General features: G+C 43.4%; 1 protein-coding gene across 5 annotated transcripts in view; it reads left to right on the top strand.

Moving 5' to 3' along the window:
* The first annotated feature begins 3,356 nt into the window (after window positions 1-3,356).
* The window catches only part of DNAJC6 (DnaJ heat shock protein family (Hsp40) member C6), a 157,939-nt gene continuing 138,180 nt past the window's right edge, over window positions 3,357-23,115 (top strand). For 3 of the 5 annotated variants that reach the window (XM_057717295.1, XM_057717297.1, XM_057717292.1), the window contains exon 1: window positions 8,538-8,712. In XM_057717295.1, coding sequence (XP_057573278.1) covers window positions 8,598-8,712 — 115 coding nt within the window. In that variant the 5' untranslated portion in view covers window positions 8,538-8,597. Of the gene's footprint in view, window positions 3,476-8,537; window positions 8,713-17,398; window positions 17,489-23,115 lie in introns of those variants that run through there. The other 2 variants (XM_057717294.1, XM_057717293.1) reach the window with 2 other exon arrangements.

The raw sequence follows: 23,115 nt of genomic DNA, 5'->3' as shown, positions 1-23,115 counted from the left end.
AGTAAGAATATTCTGACTGCTATAACAAACAACTGCAGAGTCTCAATGCCGGACATGGCAAAGATGTGTCTTGCTCATCCTGCAGTTCAATGAGATTGATGAAGGAGTGGGAGGGATTTGTTTCATGCAGTCATTCAGGGACCCAGGCTTCCCTCCATCTGAAAGCTCCACCATCCTTCTGGGCTTCAAAATCTGTCACTGGATCTTCAGCTTCCAGTCAGCTGATATGTGAAGAAAGACAGCTTGAAGGGTTATGTGAGAAGTTTCAGAGGCCAGGCTTCTGAGTGGCATACATCATTGTTCCCCATTCCCTCGGGCAGACTCAGTCACATGGCCATGACCAACTGCAAGTGAGGCTGGGAAAGCAGTCTAGCCGTGTGCCCAGGAAGAAGAGAAACATGGATATTGGTGAGCACCCGCCATTTCTATCACAAAAGCAAATTAATACTGTGATAACAAAGATACACAGCAAATAAAGGAGAGATAAAAACTCCAATTTTAACTATAATTATACCTCCACAAAAAAAAAAAAAAAAAAAAAGGAGCATGTAACATTCTAAGATTTAAAAGCATGTGGGCTTTCCCTGAAGGCATTACACTCCAATTCTAAGTATTGCGAAAGCAGTCTCCAGGAGAACAAAAGATATGACGGTGCAGACCCAGCCGGTGAGACAGGTTTGAAATGGCCAATGCTCTCCTATGCGGCTGCAGCTGAGTCCCTAACAGAACCCACTTTATTTCCACTTTCCTATTACCACTCATTTCAAAGCTTCACCAACAGAGTCAGCTTTTTTAGTTGGCCTCAAATTTGACACAATTTTTTCTTTCTTATTATACAAGTAAGATTCACATACAGAAAGCTTGAAAAAAGGAAAGAAATAGAAAGACATGAAGAAAAAATCATTTATCATTACACAATTGGATTGTCTTTTTTTAGATTAATTAATTAATTAATTAATTAATTATTGGCTGTGTTGGGTCTTGGTTGCTGCACGCGGGCTCTCTTTAGTCGTGGCGAGTGGGGGCTACTCTTTGTTGCGGTGAGCGGGCTTCTCAGTGTGGTGGCTTCTCTTGTTGCGGAGCACAGGCTCTAGGTGTATGGGCTTCAGTAGTTGCGGCACAGGGCTCAATAGTTGTGGCGCACGGGCTTCGTTGCTCTGCTGCATGTGGTATCTTCCTGGGGCAGGGATCAAACCCATGTTCCCTGCATTGGCAGGTGGAATCTTAACCAGTGCGCCACCTAGGAAGTCCCTGGATTGTCGTTCAGAAAAAAGTCTCTGACAAGGAGATTGAAGAAAGAAGAGGAGGGACCCCCAAGTCACCCTCCCTCAGCCCCTGTCAGTCATTCCCATGGCTCTGCCCCTCTCTACCTTGAAGACTCCCCAACTAAATGTCCATAGATAACCACTCACCCTGTAGTTCGTTTCCCATCCACCAAGGCATATAGTTAAATTCTGAGCCACAGGGCCAACATTTCCAGAAAGATCCCTTGCCCTTTGACAGATTTTCCAGTCTCCACACAAAAGTTCTTCTCTAATAGAAAAGAGTGGAACACAAAAACCTTTTGTTGCAGCATGTTCTGTGTCATTTAAAAGGGAGGGTGGGGATTAGCATAATTTGAACGTTTGCTTTATGCCAGACAAGCCTAGCTGCTTTGTAAATGTAATCTCACATTTCATCTTCAACATGGCCCTTCAAGACAGATACGGATTTCCCAATTTTACAGAGAAGAAAACTCAAGCACACAGAAGCTAGTAACTTGCCAAGTGTTGCCCAGAAGTGATGCATTCTGTGATTTTAATCTCTCTTCTCCACTGCTCCTAAATCCCAGATATTACAGGGAAGACAGGGAAGGAGGATTTCTGGAAAAGCTCCTAGGAAGTGAGGGATGTCTGGGCTATGTGGGGCTGCACATTGAATTACAGGTCAGAAAACATTTTCTGAAATCTCTGCAGAGGCTCTTTCTTCTTCTAGGCGTCATCTTGGTTCCAGCTTCCTCCTGGTGGTCCCAACCCCTGGAGTGCTGTAACGCCTTTTCCTTCTGCCCTTCTAGCCTAGAGTGGTAGTGACTTTTTACTAAGACTATTCTCTGGACTACTTCATTATCACCATTCCCCTGCAGTAAAGTCTTTTTGTTTTGATGTAAACCGAAAACAGAGTTAAGAATACATTTAATGAGAACCTCTGCTTTGCTAAGTCTGTGTAGAGAGCAGAGAATCCTGTGATTAATAAGCCAGGTGTTAGATGCAAAAATAGGAGCTCTAGTCTACGGAGGAATGGCAGATTTTTAAACACCTATTTTCACTACAGTATGAACTTCAGAACTTCAGATTGAAAAATAAGTTTAAAGCAGATACTGCCCTGAGTCGTTTCCTGCACTAATGATAGTCCTATGGGCATTGCCAACTGGGGTAATGTGAAACAGCATCCAATGGTTCCAAAGGCACCTGAGATAGCTTTAGGTTATACTTTACATTCTGGAACTTTCTGTAAGGAGGGTGAGTAACAGGACACCTCAGGCATAAAAGAAGAAAGACACAGAATTAAGTCACAATGTTTGAAGGATGTGATCTTCACCAGTTATCAACCTTCCCCATTTCTCTCTCTTGAGATACATGCACGTGTGCGCGTGCGCACACACACACATTCATTGTGGAAGAAGATGCCATTCTTTTTTATCTGTAATTGTATCTCTAAATGGATATAGTATTATAATAAGCTCCTTTACTTCATTTAGCCTGTCCAGTTCTTTACATGTGATAGTAAAACTTATCACAACCCTGTGAGGTAGGTACTATTTACTATCTGCATTTTACAGGTGGGGAAACTGCGACTAAGTTAGGCAAGTTGGAGAAGGTCACACAGTTAGTGGCAGAGCCAGGATTCACACTGCTCTTCCTAGCTGGAAAGCCTAGGTCCTTTCTGTTAGCCTCTTCCCCGCCCCCCGCCCCCAACACACACACACAGAATCTTATATCCCATTGACTTTGAGCATTGCCACATTTGAATTTCTGGACTTAGCTTTGTAAACACAATGATGTGAATGGAATTCAGGGTCTGGGGGGTCTTTTATTGTCCTACGCCCAATATTTGTTTTGCACTTTTGACATTTGAAAAGAAATTCCCTGTTGCTAGTGCTCATGAATGTGCCTCAGGGCACTTGCGTGTTTCTACTTGGGTGGAAGATCTTCTCTCAGGCTGCATTGTTTTCCCATGGGCTCCAGGGACTGCAGAGAAGGCTTCCCACTGGATTTGCCTAGAGCAGGCTGTGACTGTGGGAGCCAGAGACTTCTGGCCTGGTTTCAGTTCCGAGCTGGAGGTGTGCCATGGAATCACATGATGTTTGGACTAAAAGGGCAAGCTGAAGAATATCTCTCTCATCTCACCCTCACCAGTGAGGTCTAAGCCGTGAGCAAATGTGCCCCTTCAAGGAGCTACTGTAATCTGCTGGATATGCCAAGCAATAGAAGAAGAGGTGAGTCTCTAAGCCAGGCCCACTGGTGTTACTGATGCTTAGCAGGATTCCAAAACTAGTGAGAGTTAGGACATGCAGGGAAGGGTGGTGGGCAATCCTGGAAGGAAACTTCTAGGTCATCTGGTTAAATCCCATTCATTAATGGCAGTGGAGGTGGTGATTAAAATAGTAAGCCAGGAGGGGAAGGGACATCACCGAGATTTTGCAGGTGGTCTGGGTAACCAGGATTAGATTTTAGATGTCCTAACCCCAGCACCAAGTAAGAAGTCCCAGGAGCAGAGGGCAACCCTTGTCTAGGGTATAAGTTGCTGGCATGTGGCTGCTATTTCCGAGTCGCTTTGTTAATTAGATGACTTCTTCTCAGGGTCTATTTCTTTAGACTTTAGTCTAGATGCCATGGAGAATGAAGGCTGGTGTAGAAGAAAATGCAGTTTGTTGCTGATAGAGAGGACACCTCTCAGTGTCTACCTCCTTCCTGGTCTCTCCCATTTCCATTCTTTATCTCCCATTTATATCATCCTATTCTTCTTGGATTACAAAAAGAACAAAATAGGTCTGGTCCATAATTACTTTTAGAGTGTCGCTTATCTAGACCCCAAGGGACTCATTCCAAGCAGGAGAGTAGCCGAGCCCTCCCTGGCTGACGCGGGCCTCCATGCTCCTGTGACTTGTCTGAGTCCTCCGGGTCTCCTCCCTGGAACCTAGCAGGAGATCCTTGGCCTCCCACAGTGAGCCGGCTGTTATGAGAAACTTGATCGTAGTCATGAAGGCGTGGGCCTTGGTGGAATCTTGGCTCAACTGCAATTTAGATACTAGAGTGAACTATACGAAATTGCAGACATGTAACTTTTTAAACATTAAACTTTTAAAATAATTGTAGATTCACATGCAGTTGTAAAAAATAATACAGAGATCCTATGTATAGCTTTACACATTCCCCCTAGTGGGAACATTGTGCAAAACTGTGGTCTAATATCACAACCAGTATGTAGACATTGACACAGACAAGATACAACAGTTCCATCGCCACAGGTCTCTCCTGTTGTACTTTTACACTATACTCCTCTCTGTCCTTCTTGGCAACCACTATCTGTCTTTTTTTTTTTTTTTTTAATAAGTTTATTTATTTATTTATTTATTTGGCTGCGTCGGGTCTTAGTTGTGCAAGCAGGATCTTTTGTTGTGGCATTCGGGCTTCTCTCTAGTTGTGGCGTGCAGGCTCTAGAGCGCGTGGGCTCAGTAGTTTCGGCACAGAGTCTTAGTTGCCCCGCAGCATGTGGGATCTTAGTTCCCCAACCAGGGATCGAGCACACATCCCCTGTATCGGAAGGTGGATTCTTAACCGCTGGACCACCAGGGAAGTCCCACTATCTGTCTTTGACTTACATAATTTTTGCCTTTCCAAGAATACTACATAAATGGAATCATATAGTATGTAACTTTTGGGATTGGCTTTGTTCCCTCAGCATAACTCCCAGGATATTCATATAGTCTGTTGCCTGTAGGAATAGCTTTGTCGCTTTTTATTGCTTAGTATTCCATGGTAGGGGTATACACAGCTTGTTTAACCATTCATCCATTAAAGGACATCTAAGTTGTTTCCATTTTGGGGCTATTACAAATAAAGCTACTGTAAACACTGCTGTACAGGTTTTAGCGTGAACATAAGTTTTCATTTTTTTCTGGGATAAGTACCCAAGAGTGCAGTTCTTGGGTCTTATGGTAGTTGTGTTTAGTTTTATAAAAAACTGCTAAACTCTCTTCCAAAGTGGCTGTACTGTTTACGTTCCTACCAGCGATGTATAAATGATCCAGTTTCTCCCTCTGCGTCCTCACCAGCATTTGGTGTTGTCACTATTTTTCATTTCAGCCATTCTGATAGGTATGCAGTGATATCTCATTGTGGTTTTAATTTGTATTTCTTTAATAGCTAATGATGCTGAATATCTTTTCCTGTGCTTATTTGACATCTGTATGTCCATCCTCTTTAATGAAATATCTGCTCACATCTTTTGCATATTTTTAATTGGATTTTTTTAAATGTTGAGTTTTGAGAATTCTTTATATATTATGAGTACCAGTCCTTTGTTGGATAAATATTTTTGCCCATTTTGTATTTTCATTCTCTTAAAGGGGTCTTTCACAGAGCAAAAGTATTTAATTTTTTTGTTGTTTTTGTTTGTTTTAGTTTTTTAAGCTCTTTATTGGAATATAATTGCTTTACACTGTTGTGCCAGTTTCTGCTGTACAACAAAGTGAATCAGCTGTATTTAAACATATATCCCCATATCCCCTCCCTCCCGTGACTCCCTCCTCCGGCCCTTATCCCAGCACTTTAAGTCATCACCCATCACTGAGTTGATCTCCCTGTGTTATGCAGCAGCTTCCTACTACCTATCTATTTTACATTTGGTCGTGTATATATGTCAATGCTACTCTCACTTTGTCCCAGCTTCCCTTCCTCCCACCATGTCCTCAAGTCCGTTCTCTACATCTGCATCTTTATTCTTGTCCTGTCACTGGGTTCATCAGTACCATTTTTTTAGATTCCATATATATGAGTTAGCATATGGTATTTGTTTTTCTATTTCTGGCTTGCTTCGCTCTGTATGACAGTCTCTAGGTCCATCCACCTCACTATAAATAACTCAATTTCATTCCTTGTTATGGCTGAGTAATATTCCATTGTATACATGTGCCACATCATCTTTATCCATTCATCTGTTGATGGGCATTTAGGTTGCTTCCATGTCCTGGCTACTGTAAATAGTGTTGCAATGAACGTTGTGGTACATGTTTCTTTTTTGGATTATGGCTTTCTCTGGAAAAGTATTTAATTTTGATAAAGTCCAATTTATCAACTTTTTCTCTTATGGATTATACTTTTGGTGACAACTTTTTGCATAGCTCCAGATCCTAGATGATTTTCTCTTATTTTTTCTCTAGAAGTTTTATAATTTTACATTTAAGTCCATAATCCATTTTTCTAGATTTTTATATAAGGTGTGAGGTTTAAGTCAAGGTTAATTTTTTTTGCCAATGCATGTCCAGTTGCTTCAGCATCGTTTGTTGAAACAGCTGTCTTTCCTCCATTGAATTGCTTTGCACCTTTGTCAAAAATCAGTTGGGTATATGTCTACAGGTTTGTTTCTGGGTTTTTTATTGATCTACGTATCTATCCCTCTGCCAATACTACATTGTTTTGATAACTATAGCTTTATAGTAGGCCTTAATACCAGGTACAGTGAGTCTTCCCACTTTTCTTTTTTCTATGGAACTTAAAGGTTTTTTACCTTTTCAGTTGGGAATAAATTGAAAACTTACAGAAAAGTTGCAAGAATAAGAATAGTACAAAACACACCCAGATACTCTTTATCAAGATTCAACTATTATTATGATTTTGCTATATTTGCGTTATCATTTGCTTCCCCCTCTCCCCAAACACATACGTGAGACTTCTTTTGTAAATCATCTGAAGGTAAATTAAATGCATTATGATGTTTGACTCCTAAATACCTTAGTGTGTATTTTTTAAAAACAGGGATATTTTCTTACACAACCACAGTATAGTTATCAACTTCAATAGTTTATCATTGACACTCTTATTTAACTCTCTCTCTCTATACACACACACACACACACTCACACACACACACACACACACTCACATTGACCTAGCAGTGTCCTTTAGAGTCTTTTTTCAAAACTCCAACACAGCCCATTTTAGATTCAGGTATTACAGTTAGTTATCATATCTCTTTAGCCTCCTTCAGTCTAGAACACCTCCACAGCCTTTCTTCATCCTTTATGTCATTGACACTTTTAGAAAATATAACACCCTTGGCCCCCTACCCCCCACTCTGGTCCCCCAGTTTTAACAGTAAAGTCCTCATTTGGGGTTTAATGTATATTCCCCCATGATTAGAGTCAGGTTGCGCATTCCCCACCAGAATATGACACAGGTGATGTGTCTTTCTCAGTGTCTCACCTGGATGTGCTGCATTATCATCTTCCTCTGTTGGTGATTTAAATTTTGATCATCTTGTGAAACTGTCCTATGATGAATCCAGCCTTTTGTTTGAACCTATAAAAATGGCCGTTGCAAGATTCAGCCTAACATTACAAGCTTTATTAACGGTTTATGTATGTAACCAGACCTGTCTGATGCTCATTTCCCCCCATCTGTCAAAAGTGGATATCAACAATTTCTCTCCCATGAGTGTCATTGGGAGCGTTAAATAAGGTAATGCATGTGAAATCCGGCACATGAAAGGCACTCCATAAATATTAGCTATCATTATCGCAGTCAGGCAGCGTTAAGGAATCTTGGTTTTGCTCTTCCTCTTGGACTCTCAACTGCAAGCACAATCACGACAAAATGGTGGGGGCTGGGCCGCCTCAGCTCTGACATTTAAGTTTCCTCATCTGGCAAATGGGGAAATGCCTCCTACCCCACAGGGGTGCTGTGAGGTTTAATGGCATATGTGTAAAAGTGCCTGGGACATAGATAGGATCTTAAAAAAAAAAAAGTGATTCTTAATCTGTTATATGAGGAAAACAGGAATATCTATCAAACTTAAAATTCTAACATAATGTGAAATCATTCTGAGTCAGTAGAAAGGAATGAAAAAAATATAGCTAGAGCCCAGGTCTTGTTAGTCCACATGTTTTAGCGGCTGTGTGATCTCTGGGCAGATTACTTAAGCGTTTGGAAATTCAATTTTATCCTCTGTAATTTGGGGATAAAAATCAGCGCACACCCCAGGGGTTTCTGTGTTAATTAACGATGCCTAGCAGTAGTTGGGCACTCCGTCGACATCTCCGGGACGAAGGACGAATGACTAAAGCATTCACCTGTGAGCTGCCTGGCACCGAGCGCCTCCCCGGCTGGCGCATCCCTGCAGCGTCCCCGCCTCGGCGGGCCGCACCCGCAGGCTCCGCGAGAGCGCGGTCCACCCCCCGCCCCTCCGCCGCCCCCGATCCGGCCGCAAGCTCCTCCCCACGGCGGCCGCGTCCTCCCCCGCGACGGCCCGGCACCTGGCAGACGCGCGGCGGCCGGGGAAGCGCGAGGCGACCCTCGTGCGGCGGCGGGCGGCGGCGGGGGAGGGGCGTGGGCGCACAGATGGGAGCAACTGAGAAGAGCGGCAAGAAGAGCCGGAGGCTGTTTTCTTCGCTGCGGCCGTGGAAGGCGACCCGGCGGCTGTGGCGGACACGCTCGGCTTCCAAGGCGGCGCAGGGTGAGTGTGGGCGCGGCCGCGGGACCTGTTACCGCGCGCGGCGGGCGCCGGCCTCCGGCGGCAGGAGGTGCCGAGGTGGCTCCGGCGGGCGGCCGTAGGCAGCATCTCCCGCTGGGTTCTCGGCGCGGGGCCCGCGGACTGGGGCGGCGCGGCCCGGACGTCTGGCCTTGTCCGGGCGACCCTCCTCCCTGGCCCTCGGCCGCGGGGACTAGATCACTCCCCGAGCTCCGCCGGGGCCGCTCGACGACAGCCGCCTTCTCCCCTTCTATCCTTTAAGCATCTCCCCTTGGTGCATGTGGTTGCAACTTATCTCCCGCAAAAGCCCCTGGCTGTCCGTTTGGCTCTGGTCAGGGGAAATCTAGGGTGCCTCGGGGACACAGTCTTACCAGGTTTGCATCCCCTAACCCCCAACACCTGGCTGGCACCTGCAATGCAGTACCGATTGGGGGAATTAATCAGGACCCAAGTCTGCATTCGAGGTCCTCCCCATCTGGACCCACCTAAGCTCTAGTGACAGTTAACTCTTTCCCAAACACATTCCACCCTGTTCTCACCAGGGCCTTAATTCACATTTAGTCAATCACTGACTCACTATATTCATTCATTCCATAATTTGTATTGCGCTCCCCTGTGTGTCAGGGCTCGGCGTGAACGAGATGGGCAAGGCCGCAGCTCATGGAACTGCTTCTAGAGGGGGAAATAGATGTTACACACACCAAATCGGTAAAAATCCCCATTACAAACTGCTGTGTGTGCTCCGAAGGAGACAGATTGTCTTCTGGGAGAGGAAAAAAGGTAGAGGGGGCCTAGTTTACATCGGGGGCGGAGGTGGACAGGGAAGGCGTCTCTGAGGCCATGCAATTGCAGCCCAGCCTGAGGACTGATTCGGAGTTACTCCAGCGTGGAGCCAGGGGAGAGCTTCCTGCCAGAGGCAATAACAGGTGGAAGGGTTCTCAAAGTGCCTGAGCTTAGCAAGGGGAAAGGAAGGCAGGCAGGGTCTGGTCAGGGTCTGCGTAGGATATGACCAGGAGTTTGGATTTTGTTCCGAGTGAGCTGGGAAGCCTCTAACGTGTTCTGAGCACAGGGGACGTGACACGATATGCTGGCTCATTGCCTTCTCTCTGTCTGCAGTGGCCATGCCTTGGCCTCTTAGCCTGGCCAGTTCCTATGGGTCCCTTAGGACTCACATAAATGCCATCTCCTCTTTGAAGCCTTTCCTGGGGTTCCTGCCACCTGTAACCTCTCTTCTGGTATTTGGTCATCCATAGTGCCTTTGTCACTGTTCATCTGCTGTTATAGATCCCACGTGGGCAGGTTCTCATCCACTTCATCTTTGCATGCCTCACCAGGCTAAGTCAGGGCTTAGTACTTTCCAGATACCTGTTTGCATGTGTGTGTCTGTGTGTCCTGTCTCGTCCTTTTCATCTGTTTCCATCATCTGAGGGTTCTTCCAAGGCTGACATGCCCGGAGTTCTAAAATGGCCGACCTGAGCCAGGGCAGAAGCTAGACTGCAACAGGGCCCTGTCACTGATATCAGCGTCATCCCCACCTCCACCCCAGCGTTGTTTTGAAGATTAAATGAATGAATGAGTTAAGTGAGTTCATAATTGTAAAGTGCTGGCATGTAGTAAGCGTTCTAAAAAGAAATTTGACAAAATAATTATCTTTCAAATATTTATTTTGTTAGAAACAAGCTTTTCTATTGCTGATAGTTAGGGAGACTCTGTGGCTTGGCAGGGTCATCTTGCCGGCTTTCAAAGGAGGTGTTATTACTTTTAGTGAATGTGCCAATTAAGTTCCTTCCCCACTGCATCAACAAGTGTTGCTGAAACTTAGTAGGTCTGAAGACTGACCACCCCTTTTCTTTAGCTTGCCTGCCTAGTTGAACAGATTGCTGATTGCAACAAGTATTCCTTAAGTGTACTTATATGCATAGTGTTATTCCAGATGTTGTGTGCATGTTCCACAAAAAAGGAATAAATAGATATCCCCATTGCAGTAAATTGGGTTAGAATAAGTTTTCTAGTTTTATAATTTTTAAACCCAGGTGTATACTGTGTACACAGCCATCTTTTCCTCTTTTCTTCTCTGTTCCCGTCCTGGAGTTCACCCATGGCTTCCCTGGGACTCATTGCCACACCACACCTCTCTTTTCTTAGGTAGGATCTTGGCAGATTACTATGTTTCCCTACTTCCCCTTCCCCCCTACAGCCTGGAGATGAGGGCATTATAATGTCTTATGTTATATGATACTTAACAGTTTACAGAATAGGTCAACTATAAGATCTTGTGTAGATCTTAACAAATTTTGGAAGGAGGGAGGACAGATGGTATTTATTTCCCCATTTCATAGATGAGGAAAGTGAAACAAGAGACAGGGTAACTTGCAGGAGGTCATAGGACTGGCGTGTGGCTGATTCAGGCCTGACTACCGACACAGCTTCCTTTCTGCCACATAGGCACAAAATAAACATGTTCCAATATCTCTACTCATGGAGGGAAGAAGTAAAATTAATGAATATTGTGCAGTAAATGAAATCCATATCCCAATTTTATTTAATTTTTCTTAAAGGTGGCCTGAATTTCTCATGATGATGTCAACATCACTTTGGGCACCCACAATCATATGCTTTGGTGCCAGACAGACTATGATTTGAACCTGCCACTGATAAGTGGCACACTAATGAGCTGTGTGATCTTGGGCAGGGTGCTAAATCTTCCCAAAACTCAGTTATCTATCATATGTAAAATAGGGATGATATTCCTATGTTATAATGTTACTCTGATGATTAAATGGGTTATTGTATACAAAGTGCTTTGTACATAGTAGCTCACAAGGTGGTGGTTGTGATTTTTATTAATTTTAGTCCAGATATTCCACCATATGATCACATCACACATATGGAAAGTTCAGTGAGCTGTGGGAATAAAACCTGGCTGGAAGCTCCTTGGGGCAGCAGTCCTTCTGGACCAACCTTCCACATCAGTATCCTTCTTTCTCCCCCGCCTTCCCCCCCCCCCTTTTTTTTTTCACCAGGAGGCTGCAGGTGAGAAGTAGTATAGCTTCTGGGGACCCCTGGCATCTTTTCAGCTTAATATTGTATCCTGAATATAGAATGCATTTAGTAAATATGTTTATTTTTTGTTTACTGGATAATAATGAATGAATGGGTAACTAATGAAAGAATCCTCTAGGATATATATATTGATTCCTTGCTTCCTTGCTAATACTCAGTACTGTCAGACTTTTTTGATGGGTGCGAAATGGTACAGCATGGTTGTTTTATATTGAATTTCCCTGACAAATAATGAAGCTGGAGATCTTTTCACATGAATATTGGCCATATGTGACCAAGACATGTGTGAGTGCCTGTTTATGTCTTTCCCCTTTTTTTTCTTGATGGTTTTTTTTCTTATCTACTCATAGGAGTTCTTGAAATATTCTGGACACTAATGATTTATTGGCTATATGTCCAAGCAACTGTAAAAAATATACTAACCATGCGAGCTGTTCTAAATGAACAAGCTGTGCCCAGTAGAAATTAACCCCCTTGATTTCTTCCAGCTTTTACAAAGAACCATATTTTAGTCAAATATCAAAGCTTTTCAGTCATAGAGAAGGGAGTGAATAGTTGGTGGAAGTATTTTGTGAGCAGTAGACTTTCCTAGTCCTTGAAACGATGGTAGAAAACTGGTCCTGAGCTCTTCCCACCAGAAATTACCTCCTGCAAACCCTGATGGGCAGAAGTACCCTTTCCTGAACTGCAGTTATTCCCTGGGAAGACACAGGTTGGAACTGGAGTCAGTCGTCATCAACAGGTCGTGCTTTCCAGGACTAGTTACTTGGAGGAAAGGACAGAACACTTGTTAGGTGATCTGGGGTTTTCTCTCTCACTGCCATTTTCTGGCCATATGTCCCTAAAAATGAATCACATTGAATGGAGATAATGATCACAGATGAGATCACAGCTGTGAAAGGACCATATAAACGCACAGTGTATTTGCTAGGCTCTGTGAAGTAAGCAACTGTTTACCAGAATGGGACCTATAATCTTTCGGCCCCATCCCTTCTTCTATCCTCTGTTCTGCATATAGGTGCCTGATTGTAGAGTAGTAGTTCTCCACGTGTTGTCTCCAGACCAGCAGCAACAGTGTCTCCTGGAACTTGCTAGAAATGCAAATTCTTGGCCCCCACCTCAGAGCTACCAAATCAGAAACTCTGGAGGTGGGGCCCAGCAACCTGTGCTTTCCCAAGCCCTGCAGTAATTCTGATGTATGCTAATGTTTGAGAACCACTGGCCTAGTGGGAGGCTGCGCAAAGGCTTTAAAGATAGTGAATGTGGGTTTTTCAGTCTTAACTCTCCCATTTGCCAGCTTGTGCGGTGAGCAGGTTACTAAGCTCTTGGGCTTCTGAGCTCTCATCAGTGGAAGGAAGATGTCACTTTGCTCACAGGGGTGTTGTGAGAAGTAAATGATAGGCAGTACCCTGGCTCTGCTACTTTGTAGCTATGTGTCCTTTGGCAAGTCTCCTTTCTTCTTTCTGCCTCACTTTTCTCATCTGAAAAAGATGGATGTGCAAGTGTTAACACGCATGCACTGCTTACCCTGTGCCAGCCACTATCCTGAACCTGTGAATGTTTTAATTTTATTTAATTCTTACAATAACTCTGTTTTACAGTCTATGTTTTATGAATGAGAAAACTGAAACACAAAAAGGATAAGTAACTTTCCAAAGATACACAACTGGTAAGCTGGGATTCAGACGCAGACAGTGTGCTATGAAAGTCCTCGCTTTAAAGGCCATGCTTGGCAAATAAGTTCTCTTTAAATGTATGGTGATGATGATAAGAAGACTTCCTGACACACAGTAGGTACTCCATGTATTAATTCTCTTCCCCTTGCCTTGTGGCTTGGCTCCATCAGAGCCTACCCAGCTTTTTTTATAGCCATGCTGCCCTCCTCTGCGGTGACCCTAAATACAATCTCCTCCCCCACCCAAAGTCAGCAGTTTTCTCACTGCAGTTCATCTCTCTATGGCCACTTGGATGCTCTGAGCAAACTAAACAGGCTTGGCTGGGGGAAGACCGAATGTGGTGGTGCAGGTGAAGTCACCCTCCTGTCACCCGACCCCGGCAAGTTTTGGAAATGAATGACTAAGCCAGAAGAGGGTCCAGGCAAGTTACCGAAAGATCAATAGATCTGCCTAATTTGAGACATATCCTCCAAGTCTCTTTTGCTCTCAGATATCCAAGGGAATATAAAAGGTTTTTTTTGCTGAGTTTTTCTTTGGAGTAAAATTTGCAGCTGGAAAGTTGAACCCACAGTGTTAACAGCAGCGTTTTTTTCCTTTCATTTTTGTTTTGCTAGGACAATGAAGGGCCTTATTCTCTTTCGGTTCAGGGTGTCACTCATTGTTCTTGAAAATTCTCTTTGGTTTTGCTCTCAAGATGGCTTCCCTTGCTGGGCATGACTCACTGGTCTAATGACTCAGAAGTGGCATCTGACAAGACAAGGACTGTGCCAAGCTGTGAAGGGACCTGTGGCCAGTGGAGCCTGCCCGAAGCTTTCCCTAAACCCGGTTATTGAGATGGAGCATCGTTTCCATTAATGAGTGTTTAAAATGGTTGTTGGTACCAGTTTATTGGAACCGTGGGGTCTGCCAGAGGCACTGCCTTGTTCTGGAAAGCGTCAAGGCTTGCATCCATCCTTGTCCCTCAACTGGGTGCGGCCTTGAGGTTTGTAGTGGGCAAGTGAAGGTTTCTGAGAATTCACCTGCCACTGCTTGGAATGGCCACAGGCAGTCTAAGGCTTCTGTAAAATTTGTATTATGAGGGAAAATAAAGGCTCTTTTTATCTGAAGAGGACTTCAAATCTCTTTCCACTTAATTTAAAAAAATCAAGGATGAATAGAAAGATGAATGTATATGTGATAAAACAAATTTAGCAAAATGTACTTGAAAATGTTTGCCATGCAATTCTTCCAACTTTTTGCGTTTTGAAACTTTTCAGAATACAATGTTGAGTAAAATGCAGGTAACCCTAGAAATGACCATAGTCTAGGAAAAAAATTGCTTCCTTGTTAATATAAATGGCACCCCTCTCCCACTTCCTCACTCCTCCCAGGCTCAGTCTTTTTTCCTGGGGAGCCTGCTTGACTAAGAGGGGCCTGGAATGAGCTTGGTAGGGGGTGAGCTAATCCTTTACACCAGGGCTTTATATTCTTCCTGATGTGTGATTCTCACAATAGCCATATAAGCTAGTTATTATTTTCTGCATTTTATAAGGAAACTGGGGTGCAGAGGGGTGTACTTGATCCAGGTCAGTAGATGGTAATATTAGCCTTACGGCATTTATGGAATCCTCCCTTTATGTGTCAGGCTTTGTGCCGCGTACTGTACACGCATTAAGTCATTTGAGCCTTGTCCTATCCTAGGAGATAGGTGCCTTTAATACCTTCATCTTACAGATCAGGAAATGGGGATTTAGGTGCAGGAGCCAGGACACCACAGAGCTCATGTCTGAACCCGGCCTCTCCTGTTTTAGAGCCCTTGCCCTACTATTCAAACCCAGGCCTTGGCCTATCTCAGTAAATCAGCATACATCATGGAAGCCTCTTGATCTGAGACCACAAACTCTTTGAGGACAGAATGTTTTGTTCAGCACTGTGTCATGCTCAGTGTTCAGAGCAGTCTGGCATAAGGAATATTTATTGGATGAAAGAGTACACGGATGGTGTCTTCTCACCACCCCCTTCTTCACCCTGTCTGCCCCAAAGGTGCTCCTAACTGGGCACTTTTTGGCTGCCCTGGCCTTGCTCCTTGGAGATGGAGATGCCCGTTTCTTTGATGTGGTTTATGGGCCAAGATGCCTCCTTTGGTGGCCAGTGAGGAGTTCCAGCGAAGGGCCGATTTTCCTCATTGGCCTTAAGTTGTCAAAGATGAGCATAAAGGTATTATCTTCTGCCAAGGAAAGATGCGGACAAATACAAAATAAAATTTCCCCAAACGTTTGGGGAGTCTTTAAATTGTGGCAGCTAGAAATTAACTCCAGGACCCCTAGTGGCAACAACAAGCTTTTCGCTCTATAGCTACGTTTTACTCTTGGGCTGCAGTAATGAGCAGGTAAACACTAGCAATTAGTTCTCTTAATGTGCCCAAGTATGTTGATAATTATACTTTACACTTATATAGAACTTAATTTACAAAGTACCACATCTGTTCTCCCTTTTGATCTTCTGAACAGCCTAGAACATACACAGTGCACGTATGATTAGCCCAACATGACAGATGAGGAAACTGGTGCCAGAGAGGTTGAATCACCTGCCCTACACCACTCAGGTAATAGTGGTAGATTAGGTCTTCAGCTCTCTTATCTCACCTGCTATGCTAGCACATGTTCCATGTCGATATTGTACTTAACCCAGCAGTTTCTGGGGATGAGAGCAACAGGTGGGTGTACTTCTCTTTGTTGCTCTTCTTCCCACTGGAGCCAAGTAAGGTCCTTGACTGGATCAGTTAATCTTTCTGGATATCACTTTACCAGTCTGTGTCATGGGGAATGAGCACTACCCATCAGTGAGTGCACTTGGAGCAGAGCAGGTTGTGAGGGTTCAGAACTTAAAATACAATTTCTGAGTGAAGATGTTTGGAAGGGACTGTGATGACTCTGATTCATTTTCCGTAAAGTAAGTTAAATGACACCTCCCCTGGCCACGCTGTCTAAAATGGCACCTCTGTTACCTCACTATCATGCTTCATTTTTCTTAACAGCATTCACTGCCATTAATAATATATTTGTTTGCTTATGGCCTGTCTGTATCCTCCCACCCAAATGTGATAGCCACAGGAGCAGAAACTTGGTCTGTTTCCTGCACTCCTGAATCGCTAGCAGGTGGAGTTGTGCCGGGCACAGATAACCATTTGTTGAGTGAATGCATGAAGGAATGAATCTGAGCTATGTAATGACTGAAAGTAAGTGTGCGTTGGATGATTGAAAGATTTGCCTGAGTAGTCCTTGCTAACAGAGGGGGCTTGGTGTGGCTTCCACGGATCCATTTCTGTCTTAGCCATCTAGTGGCTTAAAACCAATCACTAAAGCCTCGAGTACCAGCTTACACCTGGGTTAAATGTGTTCACTAACCCAGGTGCGTGCAGCAGACATGGGTCACTGTATGCCACTGTAGTATGCCTCTGCATCGTAACAGCCAGTGAGCGGCTTGAGGACGGGGCTGGTCCCCGTCACTGTTCTATCCCCACTACTTAGCATAGAGCCTGGGCCACAGAGAGGTAAAAGAAATGTTTGCTGAATGAGTGAGTATGTAAGAGGACACAAGCACAGACAGGGCTTTTAATCCCCCTCCAAAGTGAAGGTCTCCATTTGAGAATAAGCTTGGCGCACGGCACACACGGTCCTCTTGCAGCTTGAGTTAAACCTCTCCAGAGACAAGGAGGCACTAAACAGTTGGTGCCCTAACCTACTGCAAGGAAAGGCAAGCCTAGGCTCCAGATCCAGTTCCATGCCATGTTTTGGAATTTGTGTTTACGTCTGCCTTCATCCCCATCCTTTCCGCTCCAGCATAAGCAAAATTATAACCCCGCACACTGACTTGCATGCAATTATCAGAGCCCGGGTGCTCTTCCGTTGAGGGACTTCGCCCCCGAGACCGCTGACTATCTGAATGACAAATCCGAAGTCAGGGTTGCAGAATCAGCTGGACTTTCTTACTCCTTTGCAGCAGAGGGAGGAAGGAGAGAATGAAAGATTCTGAAAATAAAGGTAAGGGGCCAGCTGCAGAAGGGAGGCTAAAAGATACTAGGGATAAGATGTCACTCCATGGACATGTTTAGTGTGTATTAAATGGCTGATTTAAAATTAGTGTGCATATATTATTTAAAAATTCTAGTTATATAATAATAAACATGACTTTTAAAAATAACTGGTTTCTGGTTTCCAAATATTGTGTCATTCAGTTTTCCATTTTTGTGTTACTAAATATAACATTTTTGCATTCTTTAATCTTGGCTGAGTAACACATTTACATTTCACAGATTTCCTTATACTAGCTCCCTATTGTTTTGGGAGCGTTTACAGTACTTCATTCATATATTGGTTTTCAATGCATTATTGGAATTGCAATATCTGAAATACTTAGGACTTTCACAGTTTGGGTTCTCAAGAAAAACGTTGATGGAGAATCCTTTAATGAACCTTTTCAGGAATCCAGTGGGGAGCCGTCACTAACCTTCAGAAATGTTTATCTTGCAGAGAGAGATTCAGATGCAAACTACCCCCTCCCAGTCTGCTAGCCTCCATCCCTTAGATTGCTGGTAACCCTCCCCGCTTCGTACTCCTCCATCCCCCCCGCCCCCCCCCATTCCTCTTGACGCTTGGGGGAGGAAAGAAACGGATGTAAATGAAAACTGAGGAAAGGACAGGGGTCTCTAAAATAAGCCAGCCAAATATTAAGTTCAACAAGGATTCTGGAGGATTCTGGGGTTTTAAATTCTGAGGCTCCTTACATGTTCTGCCGCAAATGGGGGAGGAGCGATAGATCTCAAGGCTCGGGAGGCTACGTGCGTCCCCCAATCGTGTTTCCAGGAAGGAGCCCTGCCTTGGTGCTGCGTAGGTGCTGCTCCTGGTCCGGGTGCAGGAGGAAGGCGCAGGGTGGGCCGGGCTCCGGGGGAAAGCTCCGGGGCATCCGCCGCGCCATCTCCGCGCCGCCCGGCAGCCCTTGACTCCCCCGCGCTAATTATAGGGTTTGCCCGCCTCCCCCCCCCCCCCCCCCCCCGTATCCCCAGCAGGCGTTCGCTGATCTCACCCCAAGCCTCGACGCAGCAGTTTGCACTGCACGCTCTCCTCCCAGCGCGCTCTGCTTTGAGGAGGCCCCAGCACTTTGCCCTTGGGCGCCGGGCTTGGGTGCTCAGGTGCAGGCTGGCACGCAGCGCCGGGGCAGGTTACTCGAGCCCACTGACCCTCCGCAACGCCGAGCTCGGTAGTGCGCATAATAGGTGAGACAGCGCAGGCCCCACGCCTTCTCCTGACTGCACGCAGGGCCGCCTGCTTGGCCTTCTCCAGCCCAGGCCTCAGCCACGCTCCCCGGCGTGTTAGAAGATCCTCACCTTGTAAGGGACAGTGATGTCTACTCCTTTTTAAAAACAAACAGAAAGCAACCAACCAGACAGATGAAAACCACACACGGCCTGATGCCGGTCGGGAGGCTGGTGTTCTAATCTATCACACTGTTTGTAATGAAGGCTCTTAAGCAAACTCACTTTCTGTAATGAGGCTTTAAAAGGGGCCGGGGTAGCTGGTGTCGGTAGATGAGCGTCTAATAGGCTCTGGATAATTCACGTCCACATATCGATCTCTGTGGTTTTGATGTTTAAATTTTGATTAAACAGCCTTAGCGAGGAGGAAAACAGATCTGCATGGCCCTGGTAAATGCAAAGAGGGCCTGCCCACTGCTGTTTCTAAGCCAAGCTCTCATGGACAAATAAAATCTGTGTGTGTGTAATCAAAATATTTTAAATAAACTCAGGGAGTTTTGGCCTTTCCTGTGTCGTTTTCAGTAGCTGGAGAAAGGATTTCTGGAAAGGAAAAAATGTGCTTATATGCCATGTCATGCTAGGCCAGGGGCATGGCTTAGAAAAAGTTAAGACTGCCTGAGCTGGAAACTCAGGTTAGGTTAATATTCACCATCGTTTGGAACTGAAACACTCCCAGTTGCTCAGTGTATCAGGATGCTTTAAGCTTCAGATCCCCAGCTGCTTTTTTGAGGGGAGTTGGTATTTAGAATTTTTGTTTCACTTTGTTTTGGAAGGAGCCTAGGTTGGAAGTCAGGATGGTTAGGTTCTGGCTTGTTTTGCTGCTAAGTCATTAGTGACCTAGCACAATACCCTTTATTTCTTTGCACCTGTTTCCCTATTTCTAAAATGGAGAACTATTAGACCAAATCATTGTTCTTCAGATTGTGGGTGGTAAGAAAGCAATTTAGTGAGCCTCAGGCAACCTTTTAGAAAGATGATATAGAATAGAAAATGTCAGAAACCACTGCATACGGTAAGTGTAAATAATTGTTTCCTATAACTTCTGTTTTAGATATTTATTTTTATGTATGTAGATATAGGCTGTATTAATGTCAGGTCTGGTTTTTTTTTAAGAACTTTTATTGAGATACAGTTAACATACAATAAACTGCATATATTTAGAGTGTACAATTTGGTATTTTTTTCTTATTAGTAATGTATATATGGCAATCCCAGTCTCCCAGTTCATCCCCCCCAACCCTCCCTGCTTTCTCCACTTGGTTTGTTCTCTACATCTGCCTTGTTCCATATGTTGCATATATTTGTTCTCTGCATCTGTGTCTCTATTTCTGCCTTGCATGTCAAGTCTGTTTTTCACTGTGAATCCCAGTCAAAAGAGTTTGAGGAACAGTGAAAAACAATCATAGCTTCCTAGTTTGTCAGGGAGTCTGTGAATTGCAGTTTTATGTGCATGTCCATTTTTGTTTCTGTATGATGAGAATGTCAGTAATTTTCCTCAGGATTTCAAAGGGGTCTAAGACCCCAAATAGGTTATGAGTTATTGTGTTCCCCCCAAGGCCCTTCCAAGCTGACCTCTTAGAGATCAAAGAATCCTTTCAGTGCCGGGAGATGGGTGTGTGTTAACAGGACTAGCTGAGTGTGAGATGTGAGGTGGGGTGTGTGAGCATGTTGAAGAGAAGGTGTGACCATGGTAACCAGACCATGAGAGCTATTTATAGATTCCAGAGTGCCAGCTGGTGACCTGAATATGAACCATAAATATCTAAAAATTAGAGTCTTTGTGCTGAAATGTATCACAGGAAAACTGTTAAAATGTTGTGCATTGTTTGGAAGTCAGCTCTCCTTGAAAAGACTGAAAACAAGAACCAGGTAAAATTTTAAAAGGTTGACAGGGACAAATAAATCATCAGGATGTTGGTAGGCAGAAAATGATTTAAAAAATGTGTATATATTTTCATTATTTTTTATGTATTGGATGCATTGGGTCTTCATTGCTGTGTGGAGGCTTTCTGTAGTTGCGGAGAGTGAGGGCTACTCTTCATTGCAGTGCGGGGGCTTCTTATTGCGGTGGCTTCTCTTTTTGCTGAGCACAAAGAGCCACTCTAGGTTCGAGGGCTTCAGTAGTTGTGGCCAGTGGGCTCAATTGTTGTGGCTCACGGGCTCTAGAACGCAGGCTCAGTAGTTGTGGTGCACTGGCTTAGTTACTCCGCAGCATGTGGGATCTTCTTGGAGCAAGGCTCGAACCCGTGTCCCCTGCATTGGCAGGCAGATTTTTAACCACTGTGCCACCAGGGAAGCCCCAGAAACTGAATTTTCATAAGCTACCATCACATGACCAGTGTTCTGTAAACGTTGAGCTGTGGTTTAATAAATGCCTTTTTCCTCTTTTTAGTACATCTTGTCTTAAAACAGGCCAGTGAGGCTTTTAAACAGAAAAGGCATTGTATAGCATTTACCCAGCATATCTCAAAATGCTTAGCAAGCCAGAAAAAAAAATTCTGTATGAGGCAACTCAGAAGAAAATAGTTGAATAAGTTAATAAGTAGGTATTGGCAAACATAACAGCTAATTATAATAATAACAACCATAGCTCCTATTTAATAATGAACAAGTAGTATGTGAAAAGCTCTCTTCGAGGTACTTTACACATTGTCACAACACTGCAAGGTTGGGGGTATTTTACATGTAAAGAAATGGATTAAGAATTTTTTAGCGACATATAGCTAGTAAGCAGCAGAACTGGGATTCAAACCCAGGTCATTTTATCTTCAAAACCATTCACATGATAGGCAAGGGCTTGAAGATAACTAGTGTGGGAAAATTTCAGAGTTTTTAATAAAATTTTCAATGTCATTTATTACTAGAATTAATTTACTTATTATAAAATGGGAAATGTGAACCATAGAAAATGATGGCTTTTGTGTATTTTTCTAGATTTTGTTTATTTGGAAAATAGGCATTTTAACTCTTAGTTCAGCTGCAAATTTTCCTTTTATTTTGTAAGTTCTCTGAGTATTTTATGCAACAAGGTTTTAGAAGCAGAGATAAGAAAGAATAGGAGTGGAGAATTTGAAAATTTGAGTGGAAATTTCTTTTTTCCTACAGCAGTTTAGGCCAAATAGTTCTCTTTTCAGTTTTTTCTATTATTTTTCTATGTTTTATTTCAGAATAACAAACATGACATTTTGTGAGTAAAGCTGTGCATAGCATTTTAACATGGTAAAACTAGGATTAGAGCACACTGATTCCTGGAAGAATTTGATTTTTTCTGAAAGTTATTACAGAATCTGATTGGGAGTTTGAATATGGTCAGATCCAGACTTTTAAACCCTAAATATTTAAAACTATAGTGTATATCCTGCAATCTGTAATTCAAAATGAAATAAGTGCAAGGAAATCCAAAAATGTTGTGATTTTTTTTTTTTTAACAACTATGACTACTTTTAGAGAAAGTGATACTTTTAGAGAAAACAAATTCAAGATTTTTTGTCTTTGCTGCTTGGGACTGCGTAGGTTGGGCAAACGATTTGTGTTGGTTGAGGTGATCTGTAAATGGCTGAGTTCTTAGCTTTTAGGGCTAGCATGAGATAGAGCTGGGTTTAAAGCCTGGACTATGCCAGTGGTTCTCAAATGGGCACGATACTGCTTCCTGTGGAACATACTAGAAATATGCAGGCGGCTTTAGCAGCATTCACTGGGCAGAAACCAGAAATGCTAGATGTCCTGAAACATTCCGGACTGTTCCATGTAATGATGAATTATCCTTTGTCCTGTGCAACTTTCAGATGGTTTGCTGAAGAGGTAAGTGAGAACCCTCTATACTTTTCTCAGCCTAGAATTACAGATACACTGAAATTTCCAGGATTAGAGATGTTGTATAAAGTAAGGAAAGATTATGGTTAATTTTGTTTGGAACAATCACTTACCCAAAGCGCCAATTGGTTTGAGACATCAATACAACACACTTGTCTTATTCAATCTATATACCTGTATATGTATATGACTTATGTCATCTAATATAGTCTTACTTGAGTATTTGCATCTTAAAATCCATAATGTTTTGTTATATTTACTATTAATTTTTGTTTCCCTTCTCTTTTACATTATTGTTGGTGTGTGTGGTTATTGTTGTTGTTTAATTGTGTGTTAGGTAGGTTATTTTATCTTTAAATTGCATCTTGAGATCCTAAACAAGGAAATACAAACTATTTTTTTATTTGTAAATATGTGTTAGAGTGTACAAAATGACTTTATTTTTATCCCTTTAATAATTTAAAAGAATTTCAGCCAACATTAAAACTTTTGGAGATTATAAATTCAATTCTATATTTATGGTTCCTTTAAAAAAATTAGAAC

The sequence above is a fragment of the Hippopotamus amphibius genome, chromosome 1, assembly GCF_030028045.1.
Source record: "Hippopotamus amphibius kiboko isolate mHipAmp2 chromosome 1, mHipAmp2.hap2, whole genome shotgun sequence".
NCBI lineage: Eukaryota > Metazoa > Chordata > Mammalia > Artiodactyla > Hippopotamidae > Hippopotamus > Hippopotamus amphibius.
The sequence above is the reverse complement of the archived record's forward strand: the minus strand, read 5'-3'. Positions and strand labels throughout refer to the sequence as shown.